Source organism: Penicillium nucicola (assembly GCF_028828085.1).
Source record: "Penicillium nucicola strain IBT 29836 chromosome Unknown utg000003l, whole genome shotgun sequence".
NCBI classification, from domain to species: Eukaryota; Fungi; Ascomycota; class Eurotiomycetes; order Eurotiales; family Aspergillaceae; genus Penicillium; species Penicillium nucicola.
Window position 1 is genome coordinate 2,135,981 of NW_026643127.1, and position 20,757 is coordinate 2,156,737.

The following is a 20,757-nucleotide window of genomic DNA, read 5'->3' on the forward strand; positions in this document are numbered from 1 at the left end:
TGCGCGTGGAGGGATGTAGGTATAAAGATGTCCAACATTCCTGGTAGAAAGTGACAAGTTACAGCCCGGTCAGTTCCTCCTTTCATCGTTGACTTATCTTTTCGTTCCATTTGTGAACTCTGGAGAGATGAGGTCCCTAACCTTACTTCCCGGCCTCATTCTCGCCGCTGCCGCTCTTCCACGTCAGAATTTCGATATTCAGTCCAGTCTCCTTACCGATCCAACAAAGTTAGCTGGCAAAACCTTCGACTATGTTATTGCTGGTGGAGGCTTGACTGGTTTGACGGTTGCAGCCCGACTCAGTGAGAACTCCAACATCACCGTCCTCGTTATAGAAAGCGGCTTTTACGAATCGGACAAGGGGCCCATTATCGAAGACCTTAACGAATATGGCAAGGCTTTCGGTACTTCCGCCGATCACAGTTTCGAAACTGTCACGCTTGCGATTCATAACCGGACTGAGCTCATTCGATCAGGCAATGGCTTAGGAGGATCAACTTTGGTCAATGGAGGTTCTTGGACACGTCCACACAAAGCACAACTTGATGCCTGGGAAAGTGTGTTTGGTATGGAAGGATGGAACTGGGACAGTCTGCTTCCGTATATGAAGAAGATTGAAAACATCCGTCCCCCGACTGCTGAGCAGATCGCTGCCGGGCACCACTTCGATGCCAGCTGCCACGGCATGAACGGCACTGTTCACGTTGGTCCCCGAGACACAGGAGAGAGCTTTTCTCCGATGATCAAGAGTCTCATGAGTACTGGAGAGGCAATGGGTATTCCCGTTCAGAAGGACCTGGGCTGTGGTATTCCCCATGGTATCTCGATGCTTCCCAACAGTCTGCATGAGGATCAAACTCGGTCGGACGCTGCCCGCGAGTGGCTTCTTCCAAACTACAAGCGGAAAAATCTGAAAGTCTTGACTGGTCAGATGGTCGGACGTGTCTTGTTCAACAAGAACTCCTCTACTCCCAAGGCCTCTGGAGTGAACTTTGGAACTCACAAAAACGTCAACTTTAACGTCTATGCTCGACAGGAAGTGCTGTTAGCTGCTGGATCGACCGTTTCACCACAGATCCTTGAGCACTCTGGCATTGGCCTCAAGTCTACCCTCGACAATGTTGGCATCGAACAGCTCATTGAACTGCCAGTTGGTCTCAACCTTCAAGATCAAACCACCACGAATGTCCGATCCAGGATCAAACCGAATGGTGAAGGTCAGGGTCAGGCTGCCTACTTTGCGACTTTCAATGAGACTTTCGGCGATGAAGCCCCTCGTGCACACGAGCTTCTGAACACAAAGCTGGAAGAATGGGCCCACGACGCTGTCTCCCGCGGTGGTTTCCACAATGAGACCGCACTCCTGATTCAATACCAGAGCTACCGTGACTTACTTATCAACACTGATGTCTCCTTTTCTGAGATCTTCCTGGACACAGCTGGTAAATTAAGCTTTGATCTTTGGGACCTCCTCCCATTCACCCGCGGCTATGTGCACATCATGGACAGTGACCCTTATATTCGTCGCTTTGCCTACGATCCCCAGTACTTTTTGAATGAACTTGACCTACTCGGTCAAGCTGCGGCTTCAAAGCTGGCTCGAAGTCTTGCCAACACAGGAGAAATGACCCAGTACTTTGACGGCGAGACTATTCCTGGAGACAACCTGGCTTACAATGCTACACTCGATGAGTGGATGGATTATGTCAAACAGAATTTCCGTGCCAACTATCACGGTGTCGGTACTTGCTCTATGATGACCAAGGAGCTGGGTGGTGTTGTGGACGCAACCGCTCGTGTTTACGATGTTGAGGGTCTTCGTGTTATTGATGGTTCAATCCCTCCAACTCAGTTGTCTTCTCATGTCATGACTGTCTTTTATGGAATGGCCGAGAAAATTGCCGAGGCTATTCTTTCTGACTATCATAGCCAGTCTGAGTAAATTTGGTTGAAAATATGACCATTCCCATTACCCACCGGTCTGCAGCAAAAGTCCCAAACTTTGTGGGGGTATTGTTATAGATTTCCAGGGTATCCTTTGACGGGAACTTGCGTTTGAGTTTGGATAGACTGTTGTCACTCTTTCATTCTACACTAGCTACCTTTACCTTTATAGAAAGATATTATTGTCTTTATATTCTCGACCTCCATTCATCCATCATCACAGGAACCCGATGCATTGGGCTCAAAATCATTGAATCTCTTTGGACTAAGCGACTAAGCGCGAAAATATCGATGGTCTTAATTACTTAGCTTATCAACCACCCCCCCTTCCTCTCCTCCTCTTCGTATTTATTGCGATATACTGAAGGCTTGGTATTCCATCACGAGTATCAATTTGGGGGATACTGCTAACAATGGCGGCTTTCACGGGGAGACAGTTAGAGAAATGAGAAAGCGACAATTAAGAAATACCAAAAGTAGTGGGAAATCATCTAAATCCAAAAGGAATGCACTATTGGGCCTCTGGCATGGTTTGGATCCCTCCCTTTTAAATTAACATTCGGGCCGCAGCCTGGCAAGTTCGAGACTCCCTCGCCGAAATCATTCATTCGAGTAGCAAGCTTCTCGACAATGCCTCGGACCAGCCCAAACATAGCACAATGAAGCCTCTTGTCTTTGGAAACCTTCCGTCTTCCCGGCTTTCCTTGGTGGAAGAGCCACTCCCCAACATCGTCAAGTGTAAGGATGAAGTCCAGGACGGAGAATTGGAGGAGATTGAGCTGGGAGCCACATACAGCATTCGGTACGATGAATGGGCACTCTGGCATTATTTCATTCAGCCCGATCATGAGAGACAGCAATCCTTCCGCGTTACTATTGATGTCATTGACGCTTCGGTGTAATTACCTCGCAAGTCTTAGATTAAGAGCTAACTAGCTCTAGTCTTGCTGTCCTTACCGTTTACGCTCTTCTTCAGTCTGCAAATGAGATTTTCTTCATATCAGTGCATAAATTTGGTTTAGCATTGCTTTTCGTCAAATGAATACAGTTCTTTTCCGTAGGAACAATCGTCCCTATCGTAAATTCTCGCTATACACTTAAAGCAACTATGCTGTTATTTATTCGGGCACAAATTGTAGTCGTAAACCCTGGGGATTATTTCTAATAACAAATTCGTAAAATCTCATCTTTCTGTCGTCTGTCTTCGAATCATACACGAATGAAGGGCATGTTTCGTTTCACATCCTAAAAACCAAGTTATCGCTTGACGGTCGATTAAGTTCTGCGGTTGCTCCAATTCCAGTATATTCAGGAGTCATTAATCTGATACCTTTGCTTTTCGTAAAGCTGCCGAGAAGTATGAAAGCTTTGTGAGCCTAGCAAACACCATTGGACTTTCCAAGGTCACTCTGAAGTCCACGGGTTCATCCTGAGCCTACCAAGAGAAGTCTTCTGGAATATAATGGGGATATAATTCAAGAAGAGTATCTACAGCTGAACCAGCGGGCTGATGGCGTTGTAATCCTACGAGTCATAGAGCGGAGCAAGGAGAAGTCATGTTTAGTCATGAAGTGGATGCCCATGAGCACGTGAGTTTGCATCCAATGCAAATAATATTTTGAGTTTAGAAAGGATCTGGGTAAAAGAGATTCCGGAGCCAGACGTCAGATAAAAAGCCAATAGCGCCCTCGGTCAAGTTCCGATGCTAGTGGCATATTTGTTGTTTGAAAATGCTGTGGCTCCTAACACCGACCAAAATGAAAGACTCACGACATAAAACATTAAACATAAAACATCGGCGCGTGTGGTATAATAGGAATAAATCATCATTATGTACATCAAAAAGAGGGAGAGAGCTTTTGTCACCGCTCGGTGATCTCAAATAGCTCACCGGTACCGGAAAAGATCATCTGCAGGGGCCACTGGAGCCATGGGGTCCACCCTTCACCAATGGTGTCTCTGATGGATTGGACAATTGGTGGTGGCCACCCCTTAGTCCACCATCTGGAGCTCGACATGTAGAGCAGGGCGCAGTAGTAAGCGAATACCAACAATGCCTCTGGTCTTCTCTCTTCGAGGATGATGAGATACTCTGGGTCGACTCTGATAGGCCAAACGAATGCAAGGACATGGTCACTGGACTGCTTTAATTCAGCGACAATGCTGCAGAGCGTCTCGATTGCGAACTGGCATATTTGAGCGGTTCTCTTATCAGAGGAGTGATCCCTGATAGCTTTGGAGAGTTCACGAAGTTGAATATAGACAGCCTCGCTCTCCATGGGAGGAGTCCCATCTTGTGCTGAGTGTTCTTCGGTATTCTTCATGAGAGGAGCTACCGGTCCAATCTCAAGTGCTGACCGAAACTCCTCGTAGGTGAGAATGGACGGAAGGCCTTTTATCAAAATGATCCATTCTGAAAGCCGATAGCCAAGCCATATGTGTGCAGGATGATTGTCCTGGTTTGGCCTATCGTCACTCTCTGGTGGCCGGGCGAAGGAGATAATGAACAGGAGACAGGCACAGCCAAAACTGGCATGGCAAGTGTCTGGGTTCAAGGTTGGGATACATTGACGATAGCCCTTCAGTGCACTTTCATGATGGCTGTATGCTGCTCGGAGATAAATGTCCTTGGAATAGCTCAGACCGATCAACTGAGATACTTCAGTCTTCCCATGTTGATTTGCCATGTGGAAAGCCGATAGACCCAGGATGCAGTGAAGCAGATAGTCATTTTGCATGGCAAGTTGGACAAACTCAGCACCGAAGAATCTTTGAACCTCGACATTCTCCGAGAGAGACCATGCCGTCTTGGTGGTATAGTTATGGAGTAGTTCAAGGTCCAGACGGGATGTCGTGGAGAAGTTTGAATCAACAACCGGGGGTGGAGCGAAGGAGCAGACATGCCGACTTTTGACACATTGTGCACAAGGGACGGATCCATTTTCGTCACATTTTATTTTGCGCTTCTTGCATTGAATACAGCCGTTGCGGCTCTTTAGATGCTTCCGTCGGGTAGGCGCAGACGTCATTGTGTCTCTATCGGAGGCATGCTTGTCTCTTCAAGAGCAGTCCTGGTTGGACACTTGGTTTCAAGTGTCTTTGAGGCAGAGAATGAGCTGGAGAATAAAATGGATTCCAAGTTGATACTCTGCAGGCCCCAAATTTGAGACCTGTAAGGGAAACCTTATTAATCAGCCGCCCCGTGGATTCCCAGACTCCGTGGGCCGTGGACAGAGCCCCAAATACCCCGGATATTAATTTTGATGTCCAAGCAAAGGGATAGGGTTACATTCAACCTGAGATGGAGAACGAATATATTCCCACGCGAGTTAAGGGGCAAACAGAAAGGGTCCAAGTGTAGCCCGATGTCGCTTCAGCCCGATATCCCAGGCATCAATTGAAGTATATCGATCTTCGAAGATTTGCAGAACGCAGTAGCTCGCTTAAAATAGCTCCGTACACCGACTTGAGTGAGATCTAACTTTTTCCTCGTCTCGAGTACCGTTGCCACTTTCGGTATACAGCTATAGAATCGAAGTCGGCCTTCAAACCATTGTTTCGGCTCACTCTGGAGTGCAAGTTTTTGCCCCACCGGCATTCACCAGGCATGTCAGCCGCAAGATACTGTGAAACTGCCTAGTTTCCATTCCTGTTTCACGGCTCTCAGTTTCCACACTAGCACCCTAGCTTGTTTCTTATTCAAACAACCCAAATAAGTTGATCTCGAAGCCGCGCTGGGGGCTCAGCCTGCAAAGCAATCTGTATTAGAGGTGTAACTCTAAACAAATCGGGGCACATCGGACCCAATGCGACGAGCAGTGGCCCGAGTGCCGAAGATTGGTCTCCACATGGGCTCCATTGCGCTATTCTTCGCTGATCCACATCCAACCACTGGTGATTCACAACGCGCTTGACGCGCTCGACTCTTCATAGACCTCTTGCAGCCGGAGAAATGTTCTCGATGTGGATCACCGCAGCACATTGTAATTACTAGCAAGCCACACAAACAATGATGCCTCTTCTGTCACTTGATGCTTCATCCGAAGTGGCCCTCATCTGTAGCCTCATAATCTACCTTCCGCAGTGCCTTGTGAGTAACCCACGACAAGGCATCTGGTAACTAAATTGACAGTTAATCTTTTTGAAACGAGGTCAGATTGAACATCCAGAACACAATGTCAACACCTGATAGTCGTCCTCTTACGCCTCGAAAACCATGCCAGCATCTTTGATAATAATCAAGTGTTAGTCTTGCATGCTTTCAACTACCTGGGGTTCTGGTCTACAGCTTCAGATCTCTTGGCTTTTTTCGTCCAACGCTACTTATGCCTTCCATTCGCTTCCTCTAATTACTTTTTTTCAGGTCGTCAGCAAAACCATCGCTATCCTATACTAAATCGGCATTAAAACCAAGAATCACCGCATCCTCAAAATGACGCTGTCTTTCATCCAGAGTGGTTCGATGTCGAACCCTGAAATCCACTGGGATGACAGCATGGCAGCAAGTGTTGTGAAACTTTTCGTCCTGTATGGGACAATCGAGTGGATATTCGGAAATCACCAAACTGGAAATCGGTTGCGGAACTGTGGATACCAATGGTGATCTGGAGGGGGCTTTCAGGTTGCTTAGGGTTATGAAGAGCTCGAACTCCGGGTCAATAGATATCCATAGAGGCGGTCTCGGATGACGTAGATTCAGGATTCGATTAATTAAGCAATACGAAGGCCATGATTTCACTTACCAAACCGACTTCATAGTGAATACTGGAAGTTTGGTTTAAATGTATTTGCATGTACTGGATTTGCAGTAGGTTTTTGTTTGGATCGAGGCATTCTTCTTGTCGAATTTTGGAGGTTACTGACATACCACCTGCAGTATTTGTAGATACTGTGAATGACAAGAAAGGATAAAATGGTGTTTGGGCATGAAAATATTCAATCATCAGGATAGTATGATATGGAAAGAGGGTATAGGTTAAAAAAAAAAGCATAAAATCACATTGGAAACACCATGTAAATCCAACCGAAACTAGACGGGAAGCATCGGTGCTTCCAACCAAGACCGCCTAGGTAAAACACAAGAGAAAAATATAGACACCGTTTTTCATTACCGAGGGTCACCAAAAGACTCTTCGCATGACCATCCTCCATTGTTATCAATAAATGGAGAATGGGTAGGGTAATATCAATCATATAAAGCAGTGGAACACCAAGATATTGGAGACGTGACGGCCGAGCGCCATACAACATGACAGCATCGTAAGTCATTTTAATCATTTTGGTCATTCGTAACGAGACATCACATCATTTATGCAAGACTAGCAGTTCCTGCAGCGGCAGTCCCCCAGCGCAGTTTCCGGAGTCCACCTCGGACTGCTTCCTGTCCACACGAGGCCGATGACCGGGGGCCAGGAACACCCTCTCCTATCATGCCTACCTCGGTTCGACCAACTTCCCGACCGAGCATGTACCCGGCAGAGAAGCTGATAGCGGAGAACAGAACTACCACTCCAGCACTGATGACCCAAGTCATCATTGTGGGGCTGACAGGTGTTGTGGAATCCGCCATTGTCGCCCGGCGACTTTTCTTCGCGGCACTGCGGTCTTTGGAGGAACTTGAACGATGCTTTGACTTGGCAACAGCTGGAGTTGTTGAGATTGTCGATGGGCGTGTATCTCTATCCGAAGTCCCTACCGACGGACTCGTCTGGGGATACTGAGGGGAAGATCGAAGTTCCTCATCGCCACTCTCTTCTCCCATAGCTACTGATTCACCAACAAGGCGGAAGGCAGAGGGCTGTACAGTGGGTTGAGGAGCAGCCGGTGAAGTTGTGGGTTGATTGTCATTTTTCGGCAAGCCTCTTGCGGCGGCGGCACATGACAGAAGGGTGGACAGACTAGCGCGAAGGGCGGCATCATGGTCTGCATGGTGAGATGGTGAGATCATATTGTAAGGGCTGTGTTGATATTTATTGCTTCGTGTTGATCGCGAACTAGGGTATGACTCTCTTCGAGTCGCTGATTGTCGGCTCGAGGTAGATACATTGGCTTGACGGCGAGCATCGGAAGGGCGAGACCATGAAGTATCTGAGGTGGCTGGAGGGTGCGTGAACACATTGGGCTGAGGAACAAATGGAGACGGACTAATGCCCATCCCTAAAGCAGTGGAGGTATCGTCTTCATCATCACTAGAGGCAGCATCAGAGCTAGACGAGGGTTGTTCAGGGCGCATCGGTAAGGCAGTAGGGAAGGTTCTGCGAGGCATTTCTTCATTCGAGCTGCTGAGTACTCGGTCAGATTCGCTTTCGCTTTCTTCATATTCCTCTTGACTGCTGCTGGCTTGACTGGTGTCGTGCGATCCATAGGCCACCTGCGCTGTAGTGATAGCAGCAAGGTGTTGTAGGCGACGCCGTCGATTTCGGCGTTGGTATGCACCCGCTTCTCCCTGCTCGACACGTAAACCGGTGGTTATTATATCATCGCTGGTAGCAGCTGAGGAGATGGACGACGAGGACGGCTGCGACGACACGTCGATCCAGGAATCTATATAATGGCGTAGTGAGTACATTGTGTTGAGAAAACGAAAGCGCTTTGTGTATATGCATGTTTGAAGCGGACCTGCAGGGCAGGAAGGTACCAGGCAGGTTATAAAAAGGACTACATACCCTCTGATCTCATGGGTGCACCGGATAGCTGGGGCTGACCGTTATGAAGCGGCTGGCCATCGCGCGTCATCCGACTTGCGGCTCTGGGTTCACGCACCTGACCCAGAAGGTCGCAGTGATTAGGCTGCATGGCCAAAGAGTGAGATAGAAAGTAAAGAAAAGAAGGGGAATAAATAGAAGAGGAAGAAAGTCAGGCCACCTGGGTGCAATCGAAGCGGTCAACGTGGGGGGATGCGATAATCTTATCAATGTGGAGCTGGCGATCACTCCACTGATGCCCAAAGACTTCAACTTGTTCTGCCCAGGTAAAGTAAAACCCAGGAAAATTCCAAGTGTTTTCCAAAGCTTTTGAAAATGGATTTGGGTAAGACTAGGTGGGAGATGCGGTCATGAAGAGAGTCAAACCCTGGGAATCGAGTGATGAGGTGATCAGCAGACCAAACAGGTGATTTGCAGCCCGTGACGGGGTTGGCCGATAGGAGATGTGAGGGGGGTGAAAACAGAGGGCATCTTCTGGAATACTGGAAAGCACCGTAACTCTATGGAAGATTCAATTCCCAAGAAATTAATGAAAGCAAGGAATCAAGACAGCGCGACATCCGTCAAAGTGGTGATGCGCGCAAACAAAGAAGATTGTGGGGAAGGCGGTCACTCCGGGCAAAATACATCTTTGGTCGGTAGGTCTACAAACTACTGAGAAAGGAAGCCAAAATAAATATTGAAATGTTGTATCATATTGAAGATACTTTGGGCAAATAGCCTATTATCACATAGTTAAACACAAACTTTTTGTTTCCCAGTCAAAGAACCGTTGACACCGTTAGTTGCAAAATTCAAATGCAGTAGACAAGTTACGAGCTTAGAAGGTCATCTTGGTACCCTTGAACTCGGGGATGCTACCCTTGCCCTTGTTGAGACCACCGCCGCGACCACCACGGTCACCACCGAAGCCACCGCGGCCACCGCCACGACCACCTCCGCGGCCACCGAAGCCACCACCACCGCCGCGACCACCGAAGCCGCCACGGCCACCACCACGGCCACCTCCGCGGCCACCGAAGCCACCACGGTCACCACCCTGGGGACGGGGAGTGCTGAAGTCGAGACGGATAGCGCGACCCTCGATATCCTGACCCTGCAGGGCACCGTGAGCGGCCTTGGCCTCATCAATGGAAGCGAACTGGACGTAACCGAAGCCCTTGGGGCGGCCGGTCTCCTGCTCAGTAGGCAGACGGATACCGAGGACGCTGCCCTGGGCACCGAAGACCTCGTGGAGAGCATCCTCAGTGGCGCTGAAAGGAAGGTTGCCAACGAAGAGAGTGTCACTCTCGGGGCTGGTCTGGTCACCGTAAGAACGGGCACGGGCCTGAGTGCGCTCACCACCCTGCTGGTTGTTCTGGCGGCCAGTGGCGTAGTCGAGGTTGATGGTACGGCCGTCGAGGTCGGAACCCTTCTTGGCCTCCATGGCCTTGGCGGCATCGGCAGCGTTGGTGAACTCAACGTAACCGAAGCCACGGGAGCGACCGGACTCACGGTCGGTGACAATGCGGCAGCCGGAGAGCTCACCGAACTCGGCGAACTCACGCTGGAGCCACTCCTCGTCGACGTTCCAGGAGAGGTTACCAATGAAGAGGTTGGCGGAGGCACCCTCGGGAGCGTCGGCAGTCTTGGACTTCTTGGCAGCAGCCTCGGGCTCGTCATCAGCCTTGCGCTTCTTGGAGACGGTCTCCTTCTCGGACTCGGAGTCAGAGCTGTCAGAGTCAGAGTCGGAGTCGGAAGACTGGAAGACGAGTTAGTATCATGGTGGTAGTGAGCGACAGTGACAGGGTACATACCTCGGCCTTCTTGGCGGGCTTCTCGTCCTCAGACTCGGAGTCGGAGGAGTCGGAAGAGTCGGAGGACTCCTTAGCCTCCTTCTTGGCGGGCTTCTCATCCTCGGACTCGGAGTCAGAGGAGTCGGAAGAGTCGGAAGACTCCTCCTTGGCAGCGACCTTCTTCTCGGCCTTCTTGGGGGCGGGCTTCTCATCCTCGGACTCGGAGTCAGAGGAGTCGGAAGAGTCGGAAGACTCCTCCTTGGCAGCGACCTTCTTCTCAGCCTTCTTGGGGGCGGGCTTCTCATCCTCAGACTCAGACTCGGAGGAGCTGGAAGCATCCTTCATATCCTCATCGCTGGACTCGGACTCGGAGGAGCTGGGGGTAGGCTCCTTCTTCTTGTTCTTCTTGGAGGTCTTGTCCTCCTTGGAGGCGGTCTTGGCCTTGGTAGCCTTGGTGACGGCGGCGTCCTTGACCTTGTTGACGGTCTTGGAGGGCTTCTCAGCCTTTGTGGTAACCTTAGTCTTGGACATTGTGATCTATTGAGGAAGATGTTAGCAAATGATCTTCATAACAAACAAGGCTCATGAGTGGGGAGGCTTGGGGCTTGGCTTGGGTTGGGTAGGGTGGCACATACTAATTAACAAGTGAAAATTCCTTGTAGTATGTGCGGCAAAGCCCACGATCCCTCAGAAAACCCGTGTAAGGATAGAAAACGAAGCAACAGCCCTCGGAAAGAACTGCCAGGAGTGATCTAATCACAACTGGACGTTAACCCACAAGCCCTCGATGTTTCAAGCCCACAAGCAACTGACAGCCAATACTGTCTATGATATGTAACCCACGAGGAAGATGTCCCACAGAGCCCACAGAATAGATGTATACAAAGCCCACAGCCCTCAGAGTAACGATGCCCACAGAAAGTCTTGACTTACGAATGAAACCCACGCGACTGCGTTAGTTAGTGTGAAGAGAAAGGTTTTATGGGAGTAAGCAACCAAAAGATTGCTTAAGGAAGAGGGGAAGAGAAAAAAGTAAGGAGGATGGATGAAGAAGAAGAAAAAAAGAGCAGCTCCGGGGGACCTTCAGCTCTGATAAGGACGGCGAAAAAAAAAAATATTTCGAATGTCGGCAGAACGGGACCGCCTTCCGGAACAAAGTTAGTTCGGTGGAGACTTCACGGGTACCTGTTGGACGACTCACAGTCCCTGGTGCCTGTATATGTGTGTTGGCTTGACAGGTCGATTCTCCGGATCCTTCTTTACCGCCTGATTTGAGTCAATGGGACCCTAAGAGACCTCAAATCTTGCTATGGCTCCCAATACGCCCGCCTCGCATCGTCCCCGCAAGAAGAGAAAGTTCACGACTTCCCCGGGCTCCAACAATAATCTCATCTTGGACAAGGGTGATGGGAAGCAATACGCGGCATTCCCACTGGTCTCTTTCCTTTGGGGTGCTCGTGCAGGAGTTTCACTATGGCTGGTACTTCCTTTGATCCTCATGACCGTTGGCCTGTTCCGCTGGGCTGTGAGTTTGTGGGGTTATTCTGGTATGGGATATGATTCCTGTCTGCAAGCATTACCCTTACTGACAAGCTATGAAGGCTTCCAGGTTCCCCCCATGCACGGTGATTTCGAAGCGCAAAGGCATTGGATGGAGATTACTACACATCTTCCAATTTCCAGCTGGTACCTCTATGACCTACCATACTGGGGCCTAGACTATCCACCCTTGACCGCATACCATAGCTGGCTACTTGGCAAAATGTAAGCTCGCAATCTTTTCAACGAATTGTGGGATTTTCTGGACACTGACAACGCGCTTTTCTCTTTAGTGGCTCCGTTGTTGACCCAACATGGTTCGCCCTCGATACTTCCCGAGGCATCGAAGACCCCCATCTGAAGGTTTATATGCGTGCAACCGTCGTCGTATCCGAGTATCTGGTGTTCATTCCCGCTGTGGTCAATTTCTTGCGCCGTTACACTCGCATGCAGGGTGTCCATGCTTGGTCCGCCTCAATTGTTCTTGCCGCAGTTCTCCTCCAGCCAGCCAATATTCTGATCGACCACGGCCACTTCCAGTATAATACCGTCATGCTCGGGCTGGTGGTCGCAAGCTTGGACGCTATACTGGCAGGACGAATGCTATGGGCCTGCATCTTCTTCGTAGGTGCACTGGGATTCAAGCAAATGGCGCTATACTACGCTCCAGTAATGTTTGCCTATCTGCTTGGCGTCTGTGTCTTCCCTCGAGTTCGTATTTTGCGTCTTTTGAATATCTCCCTTGTCACCTTAGCTGCTTTTGCACTGCTACTGGCCCCGCTTCTGGTGGGGGCCTCCTCTGAGGAAGCCCGAAAGGTGTTTGCATCTTCCCCCGTGCCACCCTTACTCCAGGCAGTCCCTATCTCCCTTGACAAGAACTCTGTACTATACGGGTTGCTGTTCCAGCTGACGCAAATCGTGCACCGCGTATTCCCCTTCGCGCGCGGGCTTTTCGAAGACAAAGTTGCCAATGCTTGGTGTGCCATCCACACGTTTTATAAACTCACACGCTTTGATACCACCTTGCTACAGCGAGCGTCCCTCGGTGCTACCCTGGGATCTATCATTGTGCCATGTGCTATCATTTTCCGTCATCCCCGGGCTTCGCTTCTCCTTCCTGCTCTCTCCTGTGTTTCATGGGGCTTCTTCATGTTTTCCTTCCAGGTTCATGAGAAGAGTGTCCTCTTGCCTTTGCTTCCAATGACGCTGCTCCTCGCTGGTGATGGCGGTTTAAGCAAAGAAAACCGCGCCTGGGTTGGCTGGGCCAATGTACTTGGATCCTGGACCATGTATCCTCTCCTGAAGCGCGACGAGCTTCGTGTTCCCTACTTCATCATGACATTGCTTTGGGCCTATCTCCTTGGCCTTCCTCCTACATCCTTCGAGACTTACCGCAGTCGGCCAACCCTGGAGAACTCTAGCACTCATCTTGAACCCAATATTTTCACCACCCTCTTGCATTACGCTTTCTATCTTGTGATGATTGCCTGGCATGTCGCTGAGGCATTTGTTGCCCCGCCGCCAACGAAGCCGGACCTCTGGGTAGTCCTAAATGCCCTGGTTGGAGCCGGTGGCTTCGGGATTGCATATTTGTGGTGTATGTGGAAGCTATTCAGTCAGTGCCGCCAAATTGATCGTCAAGCGGCCGCGGAAGACAGCCCAAAAAAGAAGCAATGAGCGTGCTCTTGGGTGGATGGCGGTGTGCTTTCAGTGATACCCTAATTTCATTCTCTAACACCCAGTTTAAATGGGAGCTTATTCCAATCTAGTATTGCTTTTGTATGTCGTGTGGCTCTTGTGTAAGAGATGAGATGTCGTATTGAGAATTAAATGACTGTGATCTAAACCGCAAATGCTCTCATCGAGTCAAATATGTCTCCGAGCAAACATATTCAAAGCCCAGGCGATATCAAGAGAAAAGAACAAAACTCCCCCCAATTAATGCTAGCATAATACAATGTTGTATGGTACAGATCAGATGACCATCCGCTGTCTAGACTTTGAAGCCATATCCAGCCATGCACGCTTTGTACTGCTCAATTGTAGACTTGCACTCTTGTTCGGGATTGTCGGACTTGGAGAACAGCATGCAGTCATCACGGGAGGTCTTCTGGGGTTTGCAGACACAGCAAGGCTGGAGAGCAGGTAAGTCACTGCCTGTTTGATCCGGGAGTGTCGCTTCATACCTTGGGCTTCTCGGTTTGAGCGGGTTGGGTAGGTGCTTGCTCAGGAACAGCGGATTTCTCTATAGATTCCTATTAGCCATTGCAATGATTCCCGGGCTTATCCATTGTCCGGCGCATAGCGCAAGTGTCAAATCCGGGTTTGACGGGATAGTGTAAAACTCACCACTTGAGCTGAAGAGTCCAGACATTATGGAAGATATGCGAGTTTTTCGGAGGTGATGTCCAGAAAACGAAAGACAGGCAGCGAGTGTGAAGGATGAAATGCGAAATGTGAAGCCCAGCATGACTGACAGACCATCGGACATTATTAATGGCGACGCGGTTGGTCTCCCTCGCCCGCCGTAGTTATTTTTTTCTGGTTATCAACAAATTATTGCCCCGGATACGCCTCCTTCTTCTGCTTCCCTGCCTGTCTGGTTTTTTTCATCTCATTATTGGGTCTTGGGTCTAGTTCTGGGATTTGGTTCGCCATTGACTACCTGGTTTAATTTTCACCTTTCATTCTTTCACTCTTTCAGTCTCCTATCTCACTACCCCACCATGGCCCCTCCTAAGGTCTTCTCCCTCGAGGGCAAAGTCCTCAAGCTCGACAGCGCCGAAGATATCAATGCGCACATTCAAGCCCTGGTTGACAACACCGACTATACTGAAATTCGATTTGGAGGAAACACCCTGGGCATTGGCGCTTCCCAGCGTCTCGCCGAGGTCTTGAAAACCCAGAAGAACCTTGAGGCTGCATACCTTGATGATATCTTCACCGGTCGTCTCCTTTCTGAGATCCCCACTGCCTTGACCTCCCTCCTGAACGCAGTTCTTGAGATCTCGACCGTCCACACTGTCAACCTGAATGACAACGCCTTCGGTCTGAACACTTCCGCCCCACTTGTCGACTTCCTCTCCCGGCACGTGCCCCTCCGCCACCTCATCCTGAACAACAACGGACTCGGCCCCGCCGCTGGAACCCAGGTTGCGGATGCGCTGACAAAGCTGGCTGAGCGTAAGGAAGAAGCTCGCAAGGATGGCAAAGAGATTGCGCTCTTGGAGAGCGTTGTCTGTGGACGCAACCGCTTGGAGAACGGCAGCATGGAGGCCTGGGCTCGCGCTTACAAGGCCCACGCCGCTGGTTTGAAGTCAGTCAAAATGACCCAGAACGGTATCCGCCAGGAGGGTATCTCCCACCTCCTGACCCGGGGTCTGTACCACGCTAGCTCCCTGGAGGTTCTGGATCTGCAGGACAACACTTTCACCGTCATGGGTAGCACAGCCCTCGCCAACTCCCTGCCCGGCTGGCCCTCACTCCTTGAGCTTGGTGTCGGCGACTGCCTTCTCTCCGCCCGTGGTGGTGTGAAGGTTGCCCAAGCCCTAGCTACTAACAAGAACCCCAAACTTCAGACTCTGCGTCTGCAATACAACGAAATCAAGGCCGAGGCTGTCAAGGGCTTTACTCACGCTGCCAAGACTGCGCTGCCCAGCCTGCGCCGTGTTGAGCTCAACGGAAACATCTTCTCTGAGGATGACCCCAATGTGACTGAGCTTCGTGAGCTTTTGGAGGCTCGCCAGGAGGAGCACGGCACCGATGATGACCCCGAGGACACATGGGGTGTTGACGAACTTGATGAACTCGAAGAAGAGGATTCCGAGGAAGAAGAGGAGGAGGAGGAAGAGGAAGAAGAGGAAGAGGAGGAAGAGCGCAAGGCCGAGAAGGACCTCAAAGATGCTGACCGTGCCGAGGAAGAGAATGTTGCCCAGAAGTCTGACAAGGATGTCGACGCCCTGGCTGATGTCCTTGGCAAGACCGGTATCTAGACTTCTTGAGCTGTTGGACAACTGTCAATTCCCTCAGTGTGTGCCTCTCACTACTGGATCAGGACTCGCTTGATTCAGGTGCGAGAAATCACCAAGACATGGCTGTGAGGCACACCTGCCTATGGCTCAATTGCTGTCTCGACATTGGTTACGGCCACCCAAGTCCTGGGCTCCATGTACGAGGATTTGACTGACGATGCTTACGCTTTCCCCCCAAAACCCCATTTGTTATACCCCCTACAACCTACGATGACGAACCACATCTGCACATAATCATGTTTGCTTCAACCATATCCTGTTTGCATAGCCATGGACCCTACAATTCTTGAGAAGGATACACAGATTAGATGTGAATAAAATCTGGACAAGAAATATCAGAAAATCCTTAGTTTGTAAACAAAAGTAGGATTGATCTTGTCCTCAGCCTAAAACAGAAGTAAGTGAAATCTAAAAGAAATTTCCGAAAAGGGAAAGCAAAATCTTGGCGCAACCTCGGCCGCTTCAACACCCAAGGACGAATTTTTTGCTTCTCCAACATCCCATACACCACTCTCGTTACTCTTACAGCTCTCATTTGGTTGAGAACTACCCTCTGTATCCTCCACGGCTGCAGTCTCAGACACTATCCCGGTGACGCGACCGTGAAATATCCCAGGTGAGCACCTATACAACACACCCCTCACACATCACAGTTTTGCGCCAGCTCCCAATGTCATCATGGGCGCAATCACATTCATAGTATGCGCACTTGCTTCAAAATTGTGAAGCATGTCTCGGCTTGGCACAGAATTTCAGGGAGACAGTGGACACGTGCAATATGGTAGCGTGCCACCTACACTCACACAGGCTCATTTGATGGGGGTTCATCGAGAGTCATACTTTGTGTGACGTGTGTTGAACATATCTGTGCTATGTGATATGTGATTCTAGAGATCAAATGCGTGTGCTGTGACTATGTGAAATGCGCCGGCGTCCGGAGCTTTGCGAAGACCTTGCGCTGGAATGATTTGCGATAATGTACTGACAGCTTCAGTTTCTAGGCTCTCTCAATCTTCCCCACCCTTCTACGTCCTTCTCCGTTTTCTCTGGTCGCATTTCCTACGTACCCCGCACACCATGGCCATGGACGCCAAACAAATCGAGGCTAAGGCCAAGGACCTAGGCAAGGCCGCGACATCGAACGAGCCATCAGCTGTAATCCTGGGCTTGTTGAAGGATATCCAGACTGGCGTGCGCCCAACGGAAGACCTGCTTCGCAAGACCCGTATTGGTATCCTGGTCAACAAGTTCAAGTCTAGCAAGTCCCCCGAGATCGCGCGTCTCTCTAGCGAGATTGTGTCCAAGTGGCGGACAGAAGTGAACAAGCAGAAGCAAGGTGGAGGATCAGCAGCCAGCCGGGGCTCCAGTGGCTCGCCTCGGCCCGGACAGAATGGTACAGGAGCATCAACCCCAATCGCAGCCACGCCATCAGACAAGGCGTCGAAGCTGTCCGTGCCACCAGATAAAAGAACCTGGAAGATGGATAAGGTGGAAGTCAACCACACTGGTAGCAAAGTGCGCGACAGCTGCACGGGCTTGATGTATGATGGACTATGCATGGGCTCGACTGAACCTCCCAAGATTGTCCTGGCTCGGGCTATTGCCGTGGAGGTTGCTGCCCATGAACATCTCGGTCCTGAGACCAAGGAAGCCTATAAGACCAAGATCCGCAGCTTGTTCCAGAACCTCAAGAACAAGTCCAACCCTCAACTGCGTGTGCGGGTGGTTTCCGGAGAGATCACCGCTGATGACTTTGTGCGCATGACCTCTGACGAGTTGAAGTCTGTTGAGCAGCGTGAGGCCGATGCCAAGCTTCGCAAGGAGAACATGGATAAGGCCATGGTTCCCCAGCAAGAACGCAGTATCAGTCAGAGCTTGCAGTGCGGCAAGTGCGGCCAGCGCAAGGTCACCTACACCGAGGCTCAGACTCGCAGTGCTGATGAACCTATGACTTTGTTCTGTACGTGCACAAACTGCGGCAAGTCCTGGCGGCAGTGAGTCTGCAAGGTTAAAAGCTATTCGAAGCGGGTGTGTACTATCTCTCTGGGACTGGTGTTTGTTTTTGTTTCCTTTTTTTCCCCTCTTCGGACTTGCCACACAACCTTAGTCCACAAGCCATTGCTGGAGTTATTTTCTCGCAGACTTGAAGAGTATTTTTGTCTACTTCTGATTTTCTTCCGGTATGAAGCCTACCGGCTTTTTCAGAAACAATGGAGATTCAGATAAGCTAAGCTGCTATTTACCAAAAATAAGATATCCTACAGTTGTTTTCAAGGCACAGAGGCAGACGTGTAGTTTCACTGTCAACAAACAGAAACCACCTGGGCAAAACGTCATGGTTATGTAAGTTTGCATCTGAGATCACCTGGCAACCTTATATCAACCTTCAAGATCCTATAGATCAAGATCTAAATCCAACATCTCCCCTCTCTGGCCAGAATCAAAGAGCAAGAGAAAACAAAATGACAATCCGTACAAATATCACATCCCCAATCCAAACCCTCCTTCAAGCCCTAACAAACCCCCCAAAATCAAACCCCCTCGACGCACTCCTGGCAACATTCACAATCGACCCAGCCCCAAAATGCCACGAGCATGGCCTTCCGCAACTAGCTCCTTTCCTCGGCAGAACATTTACGGGCCAGAATGATATAGCTACCTACTTCAATCTCCTCTCGACACATCTAGAAATCCACAATATGGTCTTCGAACCTGAAGATGAGTGGGCTGTTGATGAAAGCCGTTTGGCTGTTTGTTTGCGGGGAAGGGCTACGTTTGCTTGGAAGGGGACTGGCCAGGCTTGGGATGAGACTTTTGTGTATCGCATTAAGCTTGCGGAAGAGTTGTCCCTGGCACAGGGCAAGAAGGGTGCTTGGAGGGTTTGTGAGTATTTCGTTTGGGCGGATACTGGCGCTGCTTATCTTGCTCGGCTGGGGAGGCTGGGGGATTTACTTGGGGATCAGATTGAGGGTGGAAAAGGGGGCATTTATCTTGACTATGATGCTAAGTCTCAGAAGTCCTAGAGAGAGGGAGGAAATGTTGTCTCTTGGAATCTCTACTTGGAGGGGTTGAAGGTCGATGGAAGTTGTGGTTAAGAAGAGAAGTGATGGAGGTGAAACAATCATGTACTATACTGACAAATATTGCCTTGTCAATGGATAGGATGGAAGTCCTCTTCGCCTCACTGTCAATTCTACTATCAAAAACTATGCTATCCACTTCCTGTTAAAGGACATCACTTCCCACCCACAACCGCCCAGTCAATCCACCCAACATTCTCAAACTCCCCAGTGGGTTTCTGAAACACTCTTTCGGGCTCACTGTAAGCCTTCCAAGCCTTTGTATCAAGCAAAGTATCAACACCCCCTGCAATCCGACCCGTCCGATTAAATCCAGCCCCAGAAACCGCATACTCGGCCATGAGCGTGACACCCTCCTGGAACCGCGCAACGCCAGAAACAACCCAATCAATGTAGCCACTAGACGTAATACTGCCGTCCTCGGTACACCGTGCAAAAATGGACCGGTGCTGACTATTCCATGGCCGGCCAAGCGCACATTCGCCAATGATATCAGGTGCAATGGATGTATTTGCCGCGCGCACGTCCGAATCCACAATATAGACGCCGTATTTGTTTGTGAAGGTTGTATTTGTCCCCTTCCAAGCTGTAATGCCGCCACCGCAGCCACGTAATTGAATCTCGCTGGACTGAATCCAGGCAGTGCCGAAGCCGTAGAGGAAATCCGTCTGGCCAGCTATTATACTTTGGTAGAAGTATGCGTTGCCGAGTTTGCCGACATAGACCTATCACAGCGAAGCAGAGTTAGTGAATAACCTTATCGGATTCGTTTACATCGTTGACGTTAGGTTAGGGTTTGGGATTCGAATTGAGTTTGGCTGTCGTCCGAATGGATCCAATTCCACTCATGGCCGTATCCATACCCAGAGGATACCCCCCAGAGCCACCCAGCCCCAGAAATATGGAGAGGCCTCGAAAGGAAACGCGGAAATGGAGTCGAATACAGGGCTTGAACTTACGGTATCCTGGTACGAATAAAACCCGCAATAGTAAAAGCCGCCATTGGCACGACTCAAACTCAAAGCGTGAGCCGGCCCATCCGAATAGTCAGACCACTCATTGATTAAATCAACATTGTAAACCCTAAAGTCCACATTTCCAAATGGTGTATCATCAGGCACGGCGTATCCGGTCGTTCCGGAGCCAGTCAGACTTGACTCCAGCGTGGGCGCTACAATGAGTACGCTCGAGTAAACATTGTCCACGCTTTGCCCGGTTGAGTCTTTGTTGGCTGCTGACCAGGTTATGCGGACTTGGTTGGCGGTGGCGTCTTTGGGGTTACTTGTTTCGCCTAGGAAGGTTATGGGTCCGGCGCGGGTGATGTTTAGCTGTTCGTTGTATGTGCCTGCTTTGATAAAAATGGTTGCTGGGGTTGTATTGTTGGGCAGGGCGTTTATTGCGGATTGGATTGTTTTGTAGGTTGGGACTTTCTGGTTCTTGTAGATGGTTGCGTTGGTCTGGGAGACTGTGATCGTCCCTGCTGGGCAGTTTTTGCCTGTTGTTTGGCACTGGCGGAGGATGCTCAGATTGTGGGATGAAGAGTCCAGCGCTGCTGCTGTTGTTTGGGGTAAGAGCAAGCTCAGAAGGGGGAGAAGATAGGAGACTCGCATTGTTGCGGTTGTCTCTTCTGTAGATACGAGGCAGGATTGAAAATTGATTGAATTGCTACTTTTATAGTATACAG

At 50.0% G+C, this 20,757-nt stretch overlaps 11 protein-coding genes across 11 annotated transcripts; 6 read left to right on the forward strand and 5 right to left on the reverse strand.

Moving 5' to 3' along the window:
- Positions 1-127: 127 nt before the first annotated feature.
- On the forward strand, positions 128-1,942 carry N7511_004358 (GMC family oxidoreductase; the record flags this gene model as incomplete). The annotated part of the gene is made up of 1 exon (XM_057126783.1): positions 128-1,942. The coding sequence occupies one exon, from the start codon at positions 128-130 to the stop codon at positions 1,940-1,942; it is 1,815 nt and encodes a 604-aa protein (XP_056985673.1).
- A 661-nt stretch (positions 1,943-2,603) lies between these two features.
- N7511_004359 (uncharacterized protein) lies at positions 2,604-2,846 on the forward strand (the record flags this gene model as incomplete). Its single annotated transcript, XM_057126784.1, has 1 exon — positions 2,604-2,846. The coding sequence occupies one exon, from the start codon at positions 2,604-2,606 to the stop codon at positions 2,844-2,846; it is 243 nt and encodes an 80-aa protein (XP_056985674.1).
- Positions 2,847-3,806: 960 nt separating this feature from the next.
- Positions 3,807-4,973, reverse strand: N7511_004360 (Zn(II)2Cys6 transcription factor domain-containing protein; the record flags this gene model as incomplete). Its single annotated transcript, XM_057126785.1, has 1 exon — positions 3,807-4,973. The coding sequence occupies one exon, from the start codon at positions 4,971-4,973 to the stop codon at positions 3,807-3,809; it is 1,167 nt and encodes a 388-aa protein (XP_056985675.1).
- A 2,279-nt stretch (positions 4,974-7,252) lies between these two features.
- N7511_004361 (uncharacterized protein) lies at positions 7,253-8,739 on the reverse strand (the record flags this gene model as incomplete). The annotated part of the gene is made up of 2 exons (XM_057126786.1): positions 7,253-8,487; positions 8,610-8,739. 2 exons carry the CDS (start codon positions 8,737-8,739, stop codon positions 7,253-7,255), a joined length of 1,365 nt encoding a protein of 454 aa, XP_056985676.1.
- Positions 8,740-9,468: 729 nt separating this feature from the next.
- N7511_004362 (putative nucleolin protein Nsr1) lies at positions 9,469-10,954 on the reverse strand (the record flags this gene model as incomplete). The annotated part of the gene is made up of 2 exons (XM_057126787.1): positions 9,469-10,389; positions 10,445-10,954. 2 exons carry the CDS (start codon positions 10,952-10,954, stop codon positions 9,469-9,471), a joined length of 1,431 nt encoding a protein of 476 aa, XP_056985677.1.
- A 778-nt stretch (positions 10,955-11,732) lies between these two features.
- On the forward strand, positions 11,733-13,639 carry N7511_004363 (dolichyl-P-Glc:Man(9)GlcNAc(2)-PP-dolichol alpha-1,3-glucosyltransferase ALG6; the record flags this gene model as incomplete). Its single annotated transcript, XM_057126788.1, has 3 exons — positions 11,733-11,970; positions 12,025-12,187; positions 12,256-13,639. 3 exons carry the CDS (start codon positions 11,733-11,735, stop codon positions 13,637-13,639), a joined length of 1,785 nt encoding a protein of 594 aa, XP_056985678.1.
- Positions 13,640-13,955: 316 nt separating this feature from the next.
- Positions 13,956-14,336, reverse strand: N7511_004364 (copper metallochaperone COX17; the record flags this gene model as incomplete). Its single annotated transcript, XM_057126789.1, has 3 exons — positions 13,956-14,096; positions 14,149-14,207; positions 14,312-14,336. The coding sequence occupies 3 exons, from the start codon at positions 14,334-14,336 to the stop codon at positions 13,956-13,958; spliced, it is 225 nt and encodes a 74-aa protein (XP_056985679.1).
- Positions 14,337-14,688: 352 nt separating this feature from the next.
- N7511_004365 (GTPase-activating protein RNA1) lies at positions 14,689-15,954 on the forward strand (the record flags this gene model as incomplete). Its single annotated transcript, XM_057126790.1, has 1 exon — positions 14,689-15,954. The coding sequence occupies one exon, from the start codon at positions 14,689-14,691 to the stop codon at positions 15,952-15,954; it is 1,266 nt and encodes a 421-aa protein (XP_056985680.1).
- A 1,116-nt stretch (positions 15,955-17,070) lies between these two features.
- N7511_004366 (transcription elongation factor DST1) lies at positions 17,071-17,991 on the forward strand (the record flags this gene model as incomplete). Its single annotated transcript, XM_057126791.1, has 1 exon — positions 17,071-17,991. The coding sequence occupies one exon, from the start codon at positions 17,071-17,073 to the stop codon at positions 17,989-17,991; it is 921 nt and encodes a 306-aa protein (XP_056985681.1).
- A 464-nt stretch (positions 17,992-18,455) lies between these two features.
- N7511_004367 (uncharacterized protein) lies at positions 18,456-19,016 on the forward strand (the record flags this gene model as incomplete). Its single annotated transcript, XM_057126792.1, has 1 exon — positions 18,456-19,016. One exon carries the CDS (start codon positions 18,456-18,458, stop codon positions 19,014-19,016), a length of 561 nt encoding a protein of 186 aa, XP_056985682.1.
- Positions 19,017-19,228: 212 nt separating this feature from the next.
- On the reverse strand, positions 19,229-20,683 carry N7511_004368 (putative pectin methylesterase; the record flags this gene model as incomplete). Its single annotated transcript, XM_057126793.1, has 2 exons — positions 19,229-19,798; positions 20,033-20,683. The coding sequence occupies 2 exons, from the start codon at positions 20,681-20,683 to the stop codon at positions 19,229-19,231; spliced, it is 1,221 nt and encodes a 406-aa protein (XP_056985683.1).
- Positions 20,684-20,757: the final 74 nt, after the last annotated feature.